Source organism: Glandiceps talaboti, chromosome 19 (genome assembly GCF_964340395.1).
Source record: "Glandiceps talaboti chromosome 19, keGlaTala1.1, whole genome shotgun sequence".
Lineage (NCBI taxonomy): Eukaryota > Metazoa > Hemichordata > Enteropneusta > Spengelidae > Glandiceps > Glandiceps talaboti.
The window spans coordinates 19,945,664-19,965,864 of record NC_135567.1 but is presented as its reverse complement, the minus strand read 5'-3'; the positions used below and the strand labels follow the sequence as shown (position 1 = coordinate 19,965,864).

Genomic DNA, 20,201 nt, shown 5'->3' with positions numbered 1-20,201 from the left:
CCCCCAAAATTTTGAGGGTAAAAATATAGGTTACGGTCTAAAAAGGATCAACATTGATTTTGTGGTGGTGCTAGGAAATTTTGAGGGTAAAAAATAGGTTACGATCTGAAAAGGAACAAAATTAATTTGTGGGGGCAATTTTGAGGGTATATTTAAAAATTTCCTAGCACTCCAACAAAATTAATTTTGCTCCTTTTAGGTCGTATACTATTTTTTCCCTCAAAATTTCCTAGCACTTCCACAAAATCAAGTTTGCTCCTTTTTTATATCGTATCATAACCTATTTTTTTAACTCCAAAATTTCCAACATGCTCCAAAAAATTAATTTTATCCATTTTTATATCATTAACCTGTTCCCTCACTTGCAACAAATAAATTACACTTGCAACAAATACCCAGTCAATATTCCCTTTATTGCACAAAAAAAATTAAACACCAAAAAATAAGATAAAATACACTACAAATATACAATGCTTGCATGAATATTGTTTTCAAAATTTTAGAACGTTAACTCAGTATATAAACTTCAATATTACCCTCACTGGGGGTTCTAATATCAATATTACCCTCACTGGGGCTTTAACTTCAATATTACCCTCACTTGGGGGTCTAATATCAATATTACCTTCACTGGGGCTTTAACCTCAATATTACCCTCACTGGGGGTTCTAATGTCAATATTAGCCTCACTGGAGTCTTTAATATCAATATTACCCTCTCTGGGGGCTTTAATATCAATATTACCCTCACTGGGGCTTTAACCTCAACATTACCCTCACTGAGGGTTCTAATATCAATATTACCCTCACTGGGGGGGTCTAATATCAATATTACCCTCACTGGGGCTTTAACCCCAAATTACCCTCACTGAGGGTTCTAATATCGATAGTACCCTCACTGGGGGCTTTAATATCAATATTACCCTTGATATTAGCCTGTGTACAGGTGTATTCCAGTCAATCTCACATACATTAGATATCAAAGATTAAATGGAATGTAACAAGCACTGTAAGCAGGCTACAAGACTGGGGGAGGGGGGGGGGGCTTTAATATCAATATTATTCCCAGTTAAGGTGTTATTATCAATATTACCCTAACTGGGGGGTGGGGGTATAATAATATTGCCCCCACCGGTGGTATTATCATCAATACTACTCCACTGTGAATATTATCAATATCACCCCCACTGGTAATATTACCTTACAATTATTACATTATGAGTAATGGTTACTTACATTTGGGTAATATATTTATTGTCGCCCTTTAAATATTTTATTAGTGTGGTATTATATACTTATTTCAGTCAATAATATTATTATTACCCCTTCACAATTTTGAACAAACTGTCACTTGTGGTATACTCGAAATATCAAACTAATCTCGTCCGGTGATGGAGTTTAGGGTTAGGATTTTTGACGACTTTCACTCCTATGAATAAAGAACAGTCTACTATCACAGGGGTAAGGAGGGGGTGCAATGGGATGGGTTACTCAATTTTGAAAGAACAGGGCTGACTGGCTTCAGTTTTTACACAACCTTACTGTCAACATATGCTAATTAAGCTGTAACTTACAACCCTACTTCTCTATAATGGCATCACCTGTTTGGAGGAAGATAATAAGAATGGACTAGACTATTTATGTTATGGGTACCTTTTAACACGCTACAAAGTATGAAATATATCTAAATATGGCCCTGATTTATGCATGCATGCATATGCATGAGTTGCTGCTGTGAAGGTTGCCATAGCAGTGGCTCAAGTTACATCATTGTCATTGGTTGATAGCAATATGCATGCATGCATATATTTGAATAAATTTGAATACATTTCAATATCATTAAAAACGTGAAATAAACTGCAATCTAAACATTTCCATAATAACTTTCTAGTAACCATGGCAACAGCACAAATACATCAAAAATGCCATATCATCAGTCTTACTAAATTTCTGTAATTTTTACTATTTTTTTTTCTGAAAAATTGACACAGAACAAAACATGACAAAATATTCACTAAAACTTGCAAAATATTGAAATTACAGAAACAAAAAAAAATGTGAATTTTCAAAATATCTGAATTTTCCTTTTTTATACAGAATTTACATTTTTCAATACAGACTGACCGATTCTCTACGCTGTTACTATGGTAACAATAGATACTCAGTTATGACAATTTCAAATAAGAAAAATAAAGTGAATTTTTTTCAATTTTTTCTAAAAATGTTTACACTATTACGCTAGTGTACCACAACAACACATTGAGATTTTTGTATACACATATACAAATATATATATACGACCCTTTGACAAAAAACAAACAAACAAAAATACTCTTTTTTTGGTGATAAATTAATGAGTTTTGATCTAAATACTCTAGATTCCTAAGCACAGTGACAGCAAATGTAAATAGAAGTGTATACAAAATTAAATAAAACAAACAAAAATAAAAATCTCAGCACTTTAAAAATGCTTTTGATCTCTTAGCTCTGTACTCAGCAAATAGTGTATTGGAAGGATAGATATACTGCCCTCTAGAGTTGATATCACGCTTATTGAAAAGGTCAAAGGTAATCTTGATTCTAAAAGTTAATTTGCATACTACTGTTTTTTTTTTGGAATGCTGAGATATTTGTATCCTTACCCATAAACTAAAACTGAATAAAAATGCAAATATTTATATGAAACAATATGCAAATTACATAATTAGCATGTTAAGATGAAAATAACAGGTGACATTTTAATACATATTAATTGTTAATATCACCACTAACATAGCAAGGGTGTCACTGAAAATACAATTTCTGCTTGGCATGAAAAGCATACATCACAGCCCCAAAATTACTACTTGTTAAGACCTTTCAGTGTTTTCTTTCTCAGATGTTAATTTCGCACGAACAGTTTCGACAAAAGTTCTTGCCTCTCCAAAATTTTTGGTTCATCTCAACTTTAATTTGGACTGGAATTACAGATAAAACAGGCCGTGGTTTGCGACGATGGAATACTTTCAATTCCAGTGAATGTGTCAAAATTTTTGGTTCATCTCAACTTTAATTTGGACAGAAATACTTTCAATTCCAGTGAATGTGTCAAAATTTTGTTTTGTTATCATAAGTATAAACAAGTTATGGGCAGATATGTAAATGAGAAATGTAACTTACGACATCAGCCATTATCTATGGAAGAATCTTATGAAAATGCTCACGTGAATGCATATGTATAATTTTCTGTGACTCCTGCTAAAGTATGCACTGAAATAGCAATACCCTTGACTAAGCATCATACAATAGGGAACTTGCAATCCAGACTGAGCATGCTCAGATGCAAAGGACTATGGGATTATCTGTGGTTATCATAATACCTAATCTGGAGTTACCGATAAAATAAACCCCAACAATGATCAGGGTTACTATGAATTGATCATTTGTGGTTACAAACAATGTATTGTTTACACTACCAATTCATTAGTATGTATTATCACATTTCCCATGATGCAACATTCAACATGGCGGTTTGCAAGTTGGAAATTGTCGGACGATAGTGACATTCCTGGCATGTTAATGGTTTCAGTATATATCAGTACTGTTAACAAATACATTAAAGTCCCTTTATTATACTTTTTTATATATATTATATTATATAAAACTCACGATCTTGAAAACGCAAATACAATATTATCCAATATTCTGACAAAACCACCCCATCCAATCCATATTATCAACAAAATATAAAACTAAACTTTAATGCAATGACAAAAAAACCAAGCAGATTATGAAATATTTCAAAAAAAAATAATCGTTGAAATAGACATTTCTGGTGAACAGCGCCATCTGGTGTTGTCTGTAAATGTTGCACTTGGGGCATAAAGACACAAACTGTCTTTACGTTACAATTTGATGGTATGATTCATTTAGTTTACTCACATGAACTGATATATGCAAATCATTACCATTCACACCACTAGATGGCGCTGTTCACACAAAAATCTATCTCTTGTGCACTTCACAAAATTTTAACACAGGGTGACATTTTGGTCAGAAAAGTGCAATATTTCACAAAGTACAGTTTTTATCTATCATAAATCCCTATTTTTTTGTTAAATTACATATTTTCAGCTCTATTTAAAACCATAATGAAGTTTATATATAATGTGTACATAGTTTTCTGAGGTGAATAAATAAAGGCAAAACATCAACATCATGTCATAAAGTACAAATTATTTGATGACTTGGAAAAAAATGTAAGGGTCTACAAACTTGGAAGACGGCAAACTATAATGAGACTTGTAAAATTAACAAACAAGCACATTGTGGGTGAGTTAAGGGGTCTTTAGAAACAACTTTCAATATTTCAAGTATATTAATATGGCTGCCTTTTTATGACGATAAACATAATACTTATAATGACCTACACACATTTTCCAAGCAACAATGTATATAGTGTGAAGCACCTTACAGAAAGGGTTGGTAGTTACAGGTGTTACTATGGCAACAACAAATTGTAATTCGCCACCTTAACGTCAAGAATCCCAGTACTGTTGATTTCTGATATATAGGTATTCAATATATGAACTTTGAACTTTGACCTGTATTAAACTATGTTTTACTGGTTCTTACGTTTATGTGACATCAAGTATTGCACATCAAAAGATGACAAAAGTTTTTTTTTCTGTTACATCAACAACTTTTTTTCTTTTGTATTCTAGGTTATATGCTATTACATGTAAATACTGAATCAGATTCACATTCAAATACATATCCTCTAGTTACACTTGGAACAAGAATCAGATTCATATTCAAGTGAATACTCCCTGCTATGTTACGCCAACAGTCTGTCATAAACGCGAGTGACATTAGAATCAGATTCACATTCAGGTGAGTATTTCCTGCTATATGTTCTACGGCTGGTGTTTTTTGTGACACTTTCTGGTTTACAAGAATTTGTTCTAAAAGAATCTGAGGCTCGAAATGCTTTCTGGTGACAGACTGATCTTGGACAAATTGTAAGACAGTTATCGAAATTAAATTTTTTGAAAATGTACCACTATATCTAATTCTAACTGCTGCATTTGTTTTAGAATCTTTGACATTAACCTTTGAACTTTGACCTAGACATAAAACAAGGTCATTCTATTGACTGCAGCACTATTTCTAATGTTTAGCCTATACACTTGATGTCCCCATCAAAAATGTTTCATTTTTTTCATCTTCAGAATTAATTTTCCCGCCAAAAAAAATTCCGCCCTAAATACTCTTTGAGTATATTTTTCAATGCAAAAATATCTGCAGATGAATTTTCTGAATAATTTCCCGCAAAATCTGCTGTGGAAGTCAAGTTTCTTTACATTTTAGAAAAAAAATATTTCCGTCAAAAAATTATTAACCAAAAAAAATTATTAACCAAAACATATCATATCATCTTGTGCGAATTAAACAAAAAAGTTGAAGTGCTTTTTCTGGAAAGAACTAAAATAATTGTGTAACAAAAATTGTAATTGATATAAAATTTGTATGGGGATTATGGGAGTTTATTCCATTTGCAGAAAATAATTGTGACGTTTTGTCTGAAATACAAAGGTTAAAGGTCAAATTCTATACAAAATCTATCTCTCATCTGTGTGAATAAAAATCTGGACATCATTCTCCATATTCTCTTGTTGCTTTTTAGCGGCAGCTTTCTTTGCGGCCAGCAGACGTTTTCTAGCTTCTTCGCGTGCTTCTTTTGCCTTAGTAGCGGGTGTCTTCTTAGTTGACGTTTTTGTCGTATTATTGACTGTCATGGGTTTCTTGGTACTCTTAGACTGTAAGAGAGATTTACATTGTTTGGTTGGTGACATGTGACTAAAGAGATTGAAAGAGAGCTTTATATTGGTTGGTTGGTGACATGTGACTAAAGAGATTGAAAGAGAGCTTTATATTGGTTGGTTGGTGACATGTGACTAAAGAGATTGAAAGAGAGCTTTATATTGGTTGGTTGGTGACATGTGACTAAAAACAATGTAAGAGAGATGTACATTGATTGGTTGTGGAATCTGACTACAGAGAATGTAAACGATTTTCATTGGTTGGTTGGTTGGTTGACAACACGTGACAAGAAATTCAGAAGATGTACATTGGTTGGTTAGTGACGTGATGAAAGAGATGTAAGAAAGATGTACATTGGTTGTTGTCATGTTGACATGTAACAAAAGAAATGTAAGAAAGATGTACATTGGTTGGTTAGTGACATGTGACAAAAAAAGACTTTACCAGCTCAATGTATAATAACTAGATGCAGACTAACAGATCACAGAATTTTCTTGTAAAAAAAAAAAAAACGTTTATAGCATTCACTTTTACCTGTTGCTTCTTTTTTACTGGACTTTGTTGTGTTGGTGATTTCCATCCATTTTGTCGTAACTGGTCAATTTCGTCAAACAGTCTGTTAACGTCATCAACTTGTATCATAACCATATCCCAGAACCCAGCCAGGTCCGAAGATGTTGTCTTCAACGACGTTGCTAGGTCAGGACTCTGAAATCCAACAATAAAGTATTAGTTTGGATTTCTACCCAAGTCAGGGATTGCCCATACTCAATATCATAATCCACTGGCCGCTTTGCGACATCATCTGAAACACACCCTCCAAGAGAAATATGTGCGCTTGCTTGCAGGATTTCGTATGTACGTACATACGTATGTACGTACATATGTATGTATGTATGTATGTATGTATGTATGTATGTATGTATGTATGTATGTATGTATGTATATATGTATGTGTGTATGTATGTATGTATGTATGTATGTATGTATGTATGTATGTATGTATGTATGTATGTATGTATGTATGTATGTATGTGACAACATTATTAATAAGTCCACTCAAATTCTACAGCATTTTAATAAAATATAATTAATAAATCACTTACTAGATTTTGTTGACATAATCCTTTAAATTGTTTGAACTTCTTTGTTGTCAGTAGCTGAGCTTTACCAATAGCTGCACGGACTTTACCACTTACTGTAAACAAATAAACAAATAAACAAATAAACAAAACATGGTTATGATTTCTGAATGTATTTCACTGCTGTAAATAAATAAACAATAGTACAAAAACACAAAAGTGTTTCAAAATGTCTTTATGATTGTACAATAAATCTACTCAATGCTATTTTAGTCTCCAATCCACACCTTGCCAACTTCAAATTGAAAGCAATGTTATACATAAATCCCCGACTTCCATAAAGCGTTGAAAAAATCGTGGGAAGACTTCCGGCCAGATGGTAAAATGATTCCAACCTACATAAAACTACAAATATTATAATTATTAGCAATCAACATTATTTCTGTTATTATGAATTTGAAAACATTTGGAAATATACTCCAGTTTTATTTTTGTAAGTGGTATTATTTTAACATCAACAGATGGCTATGTTTAGAAATATATGTACATGTATATAGGAAGTAGACGTATGGATGACGTATTGTTGAGTAGTAGACGTATGGATGACGTATTGTTGAGTAGTAGACGTATGGATGACGTATTGTTGAGTAGTAGACGTATGGATGACGTATTGTTGAGTAGTAGACGTATGGATGACGTATTGTTGAGTAGTAGACGTATGGATGACGTATTGTTGAGTAGTAGACGTATGGATGACGTATTGTTGAGTAGTAGACGTATGGATGACGTATTGTTGAGTAGTAGACGTATGGATGACGTATTGTTGAGTAGTAGACGTATGGATGACGTATTGTTGACTAAATTAGCTAAGTTTTCAATTTCAATAGTCCAGCTTTGCTGGTAGATATTTATAGACAAGTACAGTTTTCAACCTTTTAAAAATATCATTCACTGTACGACCAAGTAACTCTTAGAACGCCATGTACTATATCATTATATCATGTACTGTATGGCCAAGTAACTCTTAGAACGCCATGTACTATATCATTATATCATGCACTGTATGGCCAAGTAACTCAGATGTACTATATCATTATATCATGCACTGTATGGCCAAGTAACTCTTAGAACGCCATGTACTATATCATTATATCATGCACTGTATGGCCAAGTAACTCTTAGAACACCATGTACTATATCATTATATCATGCACTGTATGGCCAAGTAACTCTTAGAACACCATGTACTATATCATTATATCATGCACTGTATGGCCAAGTAACTCTTAGAACACCATGTACTATATCATTATATCATGTACTGTATGGCCAAGTAACTCTTAGAACACCATGTCCTATATCATTATATCATGTACTGTATGGCCAAGTAACTCTTAGAACACCATGTACTATATCATTATATCATGAACTGTATGGCCATGTAACTCTTAGAACACCATGTCCTATATCATTATACCATGCATTGTACGGCCAAGTAACTCTTAGAACACCATGTACTATATCATTATATCATGCACTGTATGGCCAAGTAACTCTTAGAACACCATGTACTATATCATTATATCATGTACTGTATGGCCAAGTAACTCTTAGAACGCCATGTACTATATCATTATATCATGTACTGTATGGCCAAGTAACTCTTAGAACACCATGTACTATATCATTATATCATGTACTGTACGGCCATGTAACTCTTAGAACACCATGTACTATATCATTATATCATGCACTGTATGGCCAAGTAACTCTTAGAACACCATGTACTATATCATTATATCATGTACTGTATGGCCAAGTAACTCTTAGAACGCCATGTACTATATCATTATATCATGTACTGTATGGCCAAGTAACTCTTAGAACACCATGTACTATATCATTATATCATGAACTGTATGGCCAAGTAACTCAGATGTACTATATTATTATATCATGCACAAGCCAAGTTGAACAAAAAATACAGAATTTATACCCTGGTCGTTCTACATCAGTCAAAATTGCCATTACTTTCTCCAATATTCTTTCATATTACTGGCACTGTTATGTTATTCTCCAATATTTTTCTTCATTCGCCAGTGACCTAAGGGGCCTTGTCACTACTTTGTACTCACCCCTTAGGTCACTCATATTTTCCTTGGCTGAATGAAGACAAATATTGGGGAATAATATCCACAGGGGTGAATGTATTCATTTCATGTCCATTCATTTATTCTTTAGAATATTTATGGCTCCATTCTAAATTAATTTAGTTCAAATTTTCTTTCAAAAGCCAACTAAGATGCACAGCTCGTCACAATTCAAGTAGTTTTTGTACTTCTGTCCAACTGGTCAATAAATATACGATTCTGAATATCGTTAGAATGTATTCCATATTTAAATTGTATGCTTGTACACTTTCCAGGGATTCAAGGAAGTACATGTATAAAGGGCCGTTGTGCCACTATACATCCATGCCAGAGGTAATAATTGTAAAGTGCTTTGAGCACAGATTGGGAAAGTATTATATAAAAACAAACATCATTATAATAATATTATTAAAATATATTGTGTCATTTTCAATGTCGCCATTTATCCGAACAATTGCTTATCTGAACAAATTTCAGGCAGCCCACTTTGTTCGGATAAACAAATTTCAGACCACCCATTGTGTTTGGATAAATGGCGTTCGAATATATTTAACACTCATGCCTAATATTGGACACCAATGAAACAAAGTGTTGATAGGTATTGACTCTACACATATACCAGTAAAAATATAAATACACATATACTCACAACACATGATATTATTTTTGACATGAAACCTATTAAAAAATGACTCATCAAACATCAAAATAAAACCCTGGATATTTTGACACCTATATTTACTGGTAGAATTTATCAACACAATACGTGTACCAATATGACTCATTTTACTATCAGTAGTTGAGGTGAGGTCATCACCCTGATAACAATCAGTCTGGTAAAATATATACCGTTTCCTATACATTCAGTGTTTTTACTAAGGTTTTAGAACCCTGGTAACAGAGAGGGTGAAATCTGGTAAAATATATACAGTTTTCTATACATTTAGTGTTTTTACGAAAGTTTTAGAACCCTGGTAACAGAGAGGGGTGAAATCTGGTAAAATATATACAGTTTCCTATACATTCAGTGTTTTTACTAAGATTTTAGAACCATGGTAACAGAGAGTGAAATTTGGTAAAATTTACAGTTTCCTATACATTCAGTGTTTTTACTAAGGTTTTAGAACCCTGGTAACAGAGAGGGTGAAATCTGGTAAAATTTACAGTTTCCTATACATTCAGTGTTTTACTAAGGTTTTTAAAACCCTGGTAACAGAGAGGGTGAAATCTGGTAAAATTTACAGTTTCCTATACATTCAGTGTTTTTACTAAGGTTTTAGAACCCTGGTAACAGAGAGGGTGAAATCTGGTAAAATTTACAGTTTCCTATACATTCAGTGTATTTATGAAAGTTTTAGAACCCTGGTAACAGAGAGGGTCACATGAAATCTGGTAAAATTACATTGTGTTTTAGAACCTTGCAACAGAGGAGAAATCTGGTAAAATTTTAGTATCCCCTTATGGTTGTAGATGTTGCCTAAACAAGGACCCTAGAAATATAGGGTGGATCGGATAAATTTGATACTGAACAATTTTGACATGGAATCAACTAAACATGACTAGAAAAACACAAAAATCAGGTAAACACAAAAAACGACACCACCCTTCACAAAAACAGTTTTTTTTCCATGACTCATTACTCTCAAAGACATAAAAAACATGACACGTTGCCATGACTGTCATCAAAGTGACCTCAAACTGACCTTAGATTGACCTCAAATGACCTTAGATTGACCTCAAATGACCTCACAGTCTGTGCAAGATCTTGACACACTATCGACATTGTATTTTTAGTATATAACGTAATCCCATTACAAGCGTGACTACCATTTTAAGTAAAACCAAACTTGTCTGATACAAAGAGTACGGAGTGAATCATGTAGAATCATCAATGAGATAATACAGTAATGGATTTTAACAACACATAGTGACAGTTTGTGACCTCTCGGTGACCTCTCGGTGATCATACTTTCTTATCAGCATACATGTACAAGAATTGACAACCATAAAAACACTTAGCACTCACATATTCTAAAAGAAATCGTTTCAAATCAATTCTAGAGATTCCATTTAATGGCCACTTAGAAAAAATATGGGTAGGTTGGGCCTGTTAAACTGCTTTTTTAGTATTTCTGGCTTTATTAGAAGTAATAAAAAAAATTGTGTGGTTCCGGTTACGCTCAATTTTAGAATAGGTGGGGTAGGTAGATTTTTTATTTTATTTTATTATATTTTTTTTCTGTACGAGTGTCTAGTTCAGGTTTTCCATTGTTTTCCAAATGGTCTCTGTGTTGTTTATTTCTTCCTATCAGATTCCATTACAGATTGGAAGAATAGTTTTATATTGTCTTTTTAATTTGATGTCAGTTTCCGCATCCACTATTTCTCGTAAGACTTCACAATTTTTGTCTAGATAAGTAGTGCCAATTTTAGGTCACAAGTATTTTCAAACTGAACAAAGAAAAATATTGGAGAATAATATAATTATATCAGTGCCAGTAAAATCAAAGAAAAATTGGGGAAAACACCAACATTTTTGAACATTTTGACTAATATTTTGAACACACCAAAACCAAAACCAAAACCAATGTAGCACATGTGGTTATGACATAGAATGACTATAGTACATATTCCATATTCATTTGTTCAACTTGACTCAGGCATGGTATAATGACTAAATGATATATAAATGATATATAAATGATATATAAATGATATGTAAATGATATGTAAATGATGTGTAGATGATATGTAGATGATATGTAAATGGTATGTAAATGATATGTAAATGATATATAAATGATATGTAAATGATATGCAAATGATATGTAAATGTAGATATTTCTTACCGTCCTCAGTCAGTTCATTTTTCTGTAGATCTATTTCTGTTACTTTACATAATTTATTCAGTCTATCCTCTTCTCCGTGTACGACTTTCAGAAAGTAGTTTCCATCTTTCTCCATTTTACTTGGCGATGTTTCAGTTTTCTTTGACGGTTTCCGAGCACTGTCAGTTTCAACATGTCCACCTTTGTCTTTCATCTCTGGTTTATTGACCATATCTGGTTTATTGACCATATCTGGTTTTTCTGAGTCTTTTGTCTTTTCGTCAAGACTTGATGAGGTTGGGGGTGGTGTTCTGCGGGTTTTTGTTTTCATGTCCGAGTGTCTGGGAGGAGAATCTCTTTTTAGTCCTTTGATGTCAGGTTTTGTAGGTATGGGTGGTGGGGTTTTCCGTTTCATACTGTGTGAGGGCAGTGTCTTAGAAGCAGTGTTTCTTGTCACACTGGTTGATTTATCATCCGACTTTCGCAATATTGTTGTAGGTGCGTTTTTAGACGTAGGTGAGTTTCTATGACTACCAACAGGTGATGATGATGAAGAGAGAGTTCGCGAAGCACGTGGATGGTGTGTTGTGTCAACTTTCCCTCCTGATGACGATAATGATGTAGATCTTCCTGTGTTGGAACTTTTCGTTCCTGGGCTATGATCAGATTTGTGCAACGATGGCGTAAATCTTGATGCCGTACGAGCAAAGGTTCCCGGTGCATCCGTTCTAATCGGTGTAGGTGGTAAGCTTCTTCTTGGCCTACTTTCTTGACCGTCGGTTTTACTTGTAGACCCTGTGGATTTTCTTGAAGAGGTACTCGTTGGTTTATTATCCCCAGTAACATTACACAAGAGCATTGCTTTCCTTTCAGCGACGATAGATTTCCTCTTTTCTGACGACTTTCGTTGTGTCATGTGACCATGATCAGACGAGGAAGATTCGGTTTTATTTTTACTTAACGATTTCGCCTCCCACGCTGCTTTCTTTTCGCGAACGCTGACAGGTTTCTCATTAGCATTCTGAAGTAATACATTTGGTCCGACACTACGACTACGAACACCGGTTGCCGACATAGCTTTTCGATTTGCAACATTCGGTGGAGACATACTTCCAGTTCGGGAATGTTTATCGCGCTTCGCACTTTGTACGCGACTCTCTCTCGAATTAGTTTTTGACATCTGAGTTGGTGAGGAGGATTTTTTGAAACAACCGGTAGTTTTTTTTCTAGCACCTGTATTTCCCGGTTTGACAACATTTTCTTCTTTGCCCGCTCTTCCTCCGTTTTTACTGTCTATCATTATTTCGACGGTCGTCATATATTTTGACGATTTTCTCTGCGTTCCCGGAGATGAGGGACCGATAGAACTTCTACTACCAGCTCTGTTAAGACTTGTTTTACTTCCACTGTGACTACCTTTACTGGAATCACTAAGAGTTCTCTTAGCTGGTGTCTTTGATTTTTTTATTTCCGTTTGTGTTGCTTTCTCATCTGCGACACTATCAACGCTCCCTGAGGGTCCATTTACTAAAATTGCGCTCTCATTTATTTCTGTTGACATAATTTTATCTGTTGACACGAATAAACCTTTGTCTAATTTCGGTGATTTTTCGGGCATGTTATGATTTATTTCAATTTTTTTGCTGCAACTTTGTGCGAGTAGCATTGTAGCCTGCGATGATATTTTATTTGCGGGTGCGTTAGCTTGCCAAGGATCACGCCTTGGTCCGTTAAACGTTGCCATAGAGACGTGTTTCGACTTCTGATCTGGAATGCTTTCTTCATCAGATTCATCAGCATACTTGAAATTTAATTTCTTTTCCCAATTTTCCCGTCGCTCTCTTAAACTATTTTCATCATCTTCGTTCTCGTCAAACACGAGTCTCCACTCGCGGTCCCAATTTACGTCACGTTTATCGCAATACAAAGTCCATTGTTTCTCTCCTAACTTTTCCATGCTATACTTGTGACAATCACAATCAGTGTCATCCGCGACAGTCTGCTCTTGACGTCTGAACTGTCTGGCTAGATGTGCATTATACTCAGCAATTGTAGCGAATTCTTCGCCTAAAAGTTCCTTTGGCGACTTTACGAGATCTTCGGGTTCACCGTAATATAGTTTATTATTATTTTCTTTATTTGATGCAGCTCTACTATCTACTTCTTCATCTACTGGTGAGCTTTCTCGGCGGTCCATAATGAAACAACGTCACATCTATAACAAAAAACACAACAAAACGTTAGTCATCCCATAATATTACATCCCATAATATCACATCCCATACTATATCCCATATTACATCCCATAATATCATATCCCATAATATTACATCTCATATTACATCCCATATCACATCCCATAATATTACATCCCACAATATTACATCCCATATCACATTCCACAATATTACATCCCATAATATTACATCCCATAATATCACATCCCATAATAGTATTGCAGAGTATGCTGGTTTTAACTATTTAGAACCAAAAAATAAGGAATATATATCATGGTCATCGTCAAGACAACGTACATCTATGTCACAACAACGAGTGTTTATGTCACTGGTTCTGCTGTGTACGAAATGTGAATCAAAACATTCAAAACTGACATTACTTTTCTAATTTTTCTTTGATATTACTGGTGCTAGTATAATTATGTTATTCTCCAAAATTCATTCAGCCTGAAAATACTCATGATCTAAGGTATGTCGAGTCTAGCAACTCATAGTGACAAGGCCCCTTAGGTCACTTGTATTTTCCTTGGTTGAACAAAGAAAACTATTGATGAATTAATACCTAAATCTCTTCTACTGCTTTGATACTATCTCTGAATATAAAGTGAAGTGGCGTAGTCTAGAGAATGATTTTCAGTTTTTCAAGAGACTCTTCAGAAATTACAAGATGGATTAACACCCTTGTTACTCTGTTAAAGAAGATATCAACATTTGCACTAAGAATTACAAACAAGAAACATTTGAACTTCTTCAAATCATTACAAAACAAACATTTACACAAACAGATATTTACACAAACTATAAACATCTCTTTTTGAAACTACAGTCTTGTCACTACATTCCTGTGACTGCGGTCATGTGGAATAGTGTAATCGGCTCAAAATCAAATCAAAATTGGTTCTCTGTTTCCTAGTCAAGTGCTATCTTTCAGAAAATCTCAAGATCTCTCTTTACGGAGTTAGAGGTGATTCTATTCTTCATAGAATCTCAAGATCTCTCTTTACGGAGTTAGAGGTGATTCTATTCTTCATAGAATCTCAAGATCTCTCTTTACGGAGTTAGAGATGATTCTATTCTTCATAGAATCTCAAGATCTCTCTTTACGGAGTTAGAGGTGATATTAGTATATCATATTCACATCCAGACTACCCGATCCCATAAAAAAAACGATTTACAGAATCAAATCCATTGCCTAGTCTTCTTACAGGGACAGAGACCAGTTTCACAGAATCGATTCAGTTTTGAATTGATTCAGGTGAGGATAGGGCTTACAAACAAACAACAGCAAAATTTTCTTCAGCACAAGCTGGTTGTCATGGTTACGATTTCATGTAAACATCCACATGCTTGTGCAGAAATATCAGAACTAGTTTAATCTACTGAAAAAATTGTCAGAACTTCCAGAAATTATTGATTTATGTGATGAAGTAAAATCAATATAACGTTATATAACAGTGTCAGGTTATTCTAACTCGGCAAACATTTGAAATCTTTTTAACCTTGAAACTCACACTAAAATACATCTGGGGCAATATACAACCCATAACATCAAAGTAAAGTGTGTTCTGTATGTATTATTTATAGCATCCACATCAAGTACAACCCATAACACCAAATAAAGTGTGTTCTGTATGTATCATTTATAGCATCCACATCAAGTACAACCCATAACACCAAAGTAAAGTGTGTTCTGTATGTATCATTTATAGCATCCACATCAAGTACAACCCATAACACCGAAGTAAAGTGTGTTCCCTATGTATCATTTATAGCATCCACATCAAGTACAACCCATAACACCAAATAAAGTGTGTTCTGTATGTATCATTTATAGCATCCACATCAAGTACAACCCATAACACCAAATAAAGTGTGTTCTGTATGTATCATTTATAGCATCCACATCAAGTACAACCCATAACACCAAATAAAGTGTGTTCTGTATGTATCATTTATAGCATCCACATCAAGTACAACCCATAACACCAAATAAAGTGTATTCTGTATGTATCATTTATAGCATCCACATCAAGTACAACCCATAACACCAAATAAAGTGTATTCTGTATGTATCATTTATAGCATCCACATCAAGTACAACCCATAACACCAAATAAAGTGTGTTCTGTATGTATCATTTATAGCATCCACATCAAGTACAACCCATAACACCAAATAAAGTGTTTTCCAGTATGTATCATTTATAGCATCCACATCAAGTACAACCCATAACACCAAATAAAGTGTTTTCCAGTATGTATCGTTTATAGCATCCATATCAAGTACAACCCATAATATCAAAGTAAAGCGTGTTCTGTATGTATCATTTATAGCATCCATATCAAGTACAACCCATAACACCAAATAAAGTGTATTCTGTATGTATCATTTATAGCATCCATATCAAGTACAACCCATAACACCAAATAAAGTGTATTCTGTATGTACCACAACTGTTTATAGCATCCATATCAAGTACAACCCATAACACCAAATAAAGTGTGTTCTGTATGTACCACAACTGTTTATAGCATCCACATCAAGTACAACCCATAACACCAAATAAAGTGTGTTCTGTATGTACCACAACTGTTTATAGCATCCATATCAAGTACAACCCATAACACCAAATAAAGTGTGTTCTGTATGTATCATTTATAGCATCCACATCAAGTACAACCCATAATATCAAAGTAAAGCGTGTTCCGTATGTATCATTTATAGCATCCACATCAAGTACAACCCATAACACCAAATAAAGTGTTTTCCAGTATGTATCATTTATAGCATCCACATCAAGTACAACCCATAACACCAAATAAAGTGTTTTCCAGTATGTATCATTTATAGCATCCACATCAAGTACAACCCATAACACCAAATAAAGTGTTTTCCAGTATGTATCGTTTATAGCATCCACATCAAGTACAACCCATAACACCAAATAAAGTGTGTTCTGTATGTATCATTTATAGCATCCATATATCAAGTGTAAAAGTATACTGTTTCATTTGCTAATTGACCACATTAGAAAGGCCATATCAAGGGATGCTAGGCTTGTAAATAAACCAATTGAAACAGTATACTTTTACATTTGAATTCTATAAACACACATAGAGAAAGTGTTTTACTTCAGTGTTAATCATTGTACTAGACCAGGAAAGCCTGGAATATCAAGATAATATAGTTTTCCTGCATCATTCCTTGTATCCCAACCTTTCCTGCATTATTCCTTGTATCCCAACCTTTCCTGCATTATCCCTTGTATCCCAACCTTTCCTGCATTATTCCTTGTATCCCAACCTTTCCTGCATCATTCCTTGTATCCCAACCTTTCCTGCATTATTCCTTGTATCCCAACCTCTCCTGTATTATTCCTTGTATCCCAGCCTTTCCTGTTCTGTATTAGTCTGTAGTCAGACATGGATATTTTATCATATTTCTAACTGAAATATTTATTCATTTATTACTAATTATGTACACATATATTTCATAACCCATAACATGCAGATATAATAATCAGTATGTACAGTATACATTCTCTGTCCTACCAGTATACATACAGGTAAATGTATGCAAATATTGCAAGTAACAATGAAGTTCACAAAATCACAAAATCTCCAAATACATGTATATGTATACTGTATCAGTTCATTGGGTAAATGTCACATCTCACGTTGTGGTTCGCAAAACTATCACAAAATCACAAACTAAAATCACAGACAAACAGAGATAGTGTACTTTATCAACAGTACAGTACACCAGATAAACGTTAAGTGTCAAGTTGAATTCTTAAAATTCTTCGACATTGGACTGTAATTATTTCTATTGTTATGTTACGTACCACTGTGTATTTAACTTTAAATAACTGTTGAAGAACCTCACTACAATCTACTCCCTGTTCAATTGTTATGTTACGTACCACTGTGTAGTATCGGTATCAAATTTTAACAAACTTGTAAAAGACCACCTCACTGCAATCTCTTCCCTGTTCAATTGTTATGTTACGTACCACTGTGTATTTAACTTGAAATAACTGTTGAAGACCACCTCACTACAATCTCTTCGTTGTTCAATTGTTATGTTACGTACCACTGTGTACTGGTATTAAATTTTAACAAACTGTGTTAAAGAACATCTCACTGCAATCTTTTCCCTGTTCAATTGTTATGTTACATACCACTGTGTATTTGATTTTAACAAACTTGTTAAAGAACACTTCACTACACTCTATTCCTTGTTCAGTTACACAACTTTTCTTGTAATTTACAGAGTTTACTTTAACAATTGACAACCCCAGTACTTGAGGAGAGAAATCTGGTACATACAGTGTACTATGATAAATTTGATGTCAAATCTGAAATGACGGTAAAAGTATGGATTCTATACATAAGTTACATTGTATCATGTATTTGAACCCTGGTACTGCAGATGGGGAACCCTGGTACTGCAGATGGGGAACCCTGGTACTGCAGATGGGGAAAATCTGGTAAAAGTACAAGGGGGATTAAGGAGGGGGTGGAGGTGGAGGTGGGGGTGGGGTGGTACACAAACGAAAAGACAAATTTAAATTCTGAAGAAAAATAAATATTCTAAAATTTTAGAATATTTTGTTATTTTTCTTCAGAATTTGAATGTCTTACTGGGGGATGTAAGTACGGGAGGAATAAATCGGAAAACGTCTTTCATCTAGGACTTACCTGTAGAACACCTACTTAGTAAAAATGTTAGCCTTCTTATTAACGTAGGATGAACAGCTGGTAAAATGATAAAAAAATATTCCAAATTTCCACCCTCATGACTTATTTGGGTACAGGAAGAATAAATCGGAAGATGTCTTTCGTCTGAGACTTACCGCTGGAACAACTACTCAGTAAAAATCCTCGCCTTCTCAGTTACATAAAGTGAAACAGCTGGTAAAACGATACCACACTAGGGATTGCAAAAACAAGTCCCAACGTTTGGATCAATACTAGACAAAAGTCGCATGTTGTGGCTTGTTAGAATAACAATAGACGATGACGGCAACCTTGCAGCTGACAACACTACCAACAATACTCTTTGTTATAATATACAATACATACCTAGGCACTCTCTAAACACAAAGGACAGATTCAACTTCCTAAATCATTTCAACCAAAGTCACACAGATAAAAATAACTAGAAGCAGAAACTCTTAGACAATTTTTTTTTCACTCATGACAGAACTTGACCAGACTTACGCTTGAGACATCAAAACTTTAGACAAAGTGGCACGAACTGAGTTTGTGAATTGTTTACTCCAGTGAAAATACTTACACATTCTAGTATAATGTTAATATTAAATGCTTTCTATAACATTACAGTTTGTGTTCTGACATTGTTAAAACAATTGATTGCATAGTAGGAATTTTTTGAAACGTATCGATACTATCATAAATGACATCATTGGATTATAAAAGTTTATCAGGTTTGAGTTTGAGTTATGTACATTTTGTTGCCAACTTTACCAGAAACTTGAATTCGTCAAAACTGGGACTCGGTGAACAGGAATTGATACGCAATTCAAAACCCGCACTGTCATTTGTACGACTGTAAGTGGGCTTTTAGTAAGGTTAGAGGTCAGCTTACTAACAGCATAACCGAGGTCAGAGGTCATCTTGCCAACTGTATGACCACGATCAATACCTATTCTTCAAGGACCTCGGAGGCCGTTGGTTAATTTGCATATCAAAACGATTTAAAGTCCATCGTGGGTGTCTCTAAACAACGCGACTATTACTTTTAATACTAACAAGGCTTAAGCTATGATGACAATACTCTGGTATTTCAATGAAATCGTCTCCACTGCACTTAGTCGGCCGACATACATGTACTTTCACATGTTTATGACCAATTCATTCTTCTTTTAACCACTTACAAGACATCACAGAAGACCTTCCATACTGATATTAGGCTGACCCTATTTTTAAAATGTTTTTCATTACCTGACCGACCCAAATTTTCAGCGCTGACATAAAAATAAAAAATATTACTATTTTTGCCCGCCCTTAACATTTTGCAGAACAGCACCCTCTCTGGCAAGAATAAGCAATGTCTAGACTATTAACGTCATCCAACACAA

General features: G+C 34.3%; 1 protein-coding gene across 1 annotated transcript in view; it reads right to left on the bottom strand.

Annotated features, from left to right (window-relative positions):
- Positions 1 to 394: 394 nt before the first annotated feature.
- Positions 395 to 20,201, bottom strand: part of LOC144450264 (uncharacterized) — a 35,424-nt gene continuing 15,617 nt past the window's right edge. The window contains exons 2-5 of the mRNA XM_078140860.1: positions 11,883 to 14,076; positions 6,908 to 6,999; positions 6,336 to 6,509; positions 395 to 5,797 (exon numbers count right to left, since the gene is read on the bottom strand). Of these exons, the coding sequence (XP_077996986.1) occupies positions 5,600 to 5,797; positions 6,336 to 6,509; positions 6,908 to 6,999; positions 11,883 to 14,058 (2,640 nt within the window). The 5' untranslated portion in view covers positions 14,059 to 14,076 and the 3' untranslated portion in view covers positions 395 to 5,599. The remainder of the gene's footprint in view (positions 5,798 to 6,335; positions 6,510 to 6,907; positions 7,000 to 11,882; positions 14,077 to 20,201) is intronic.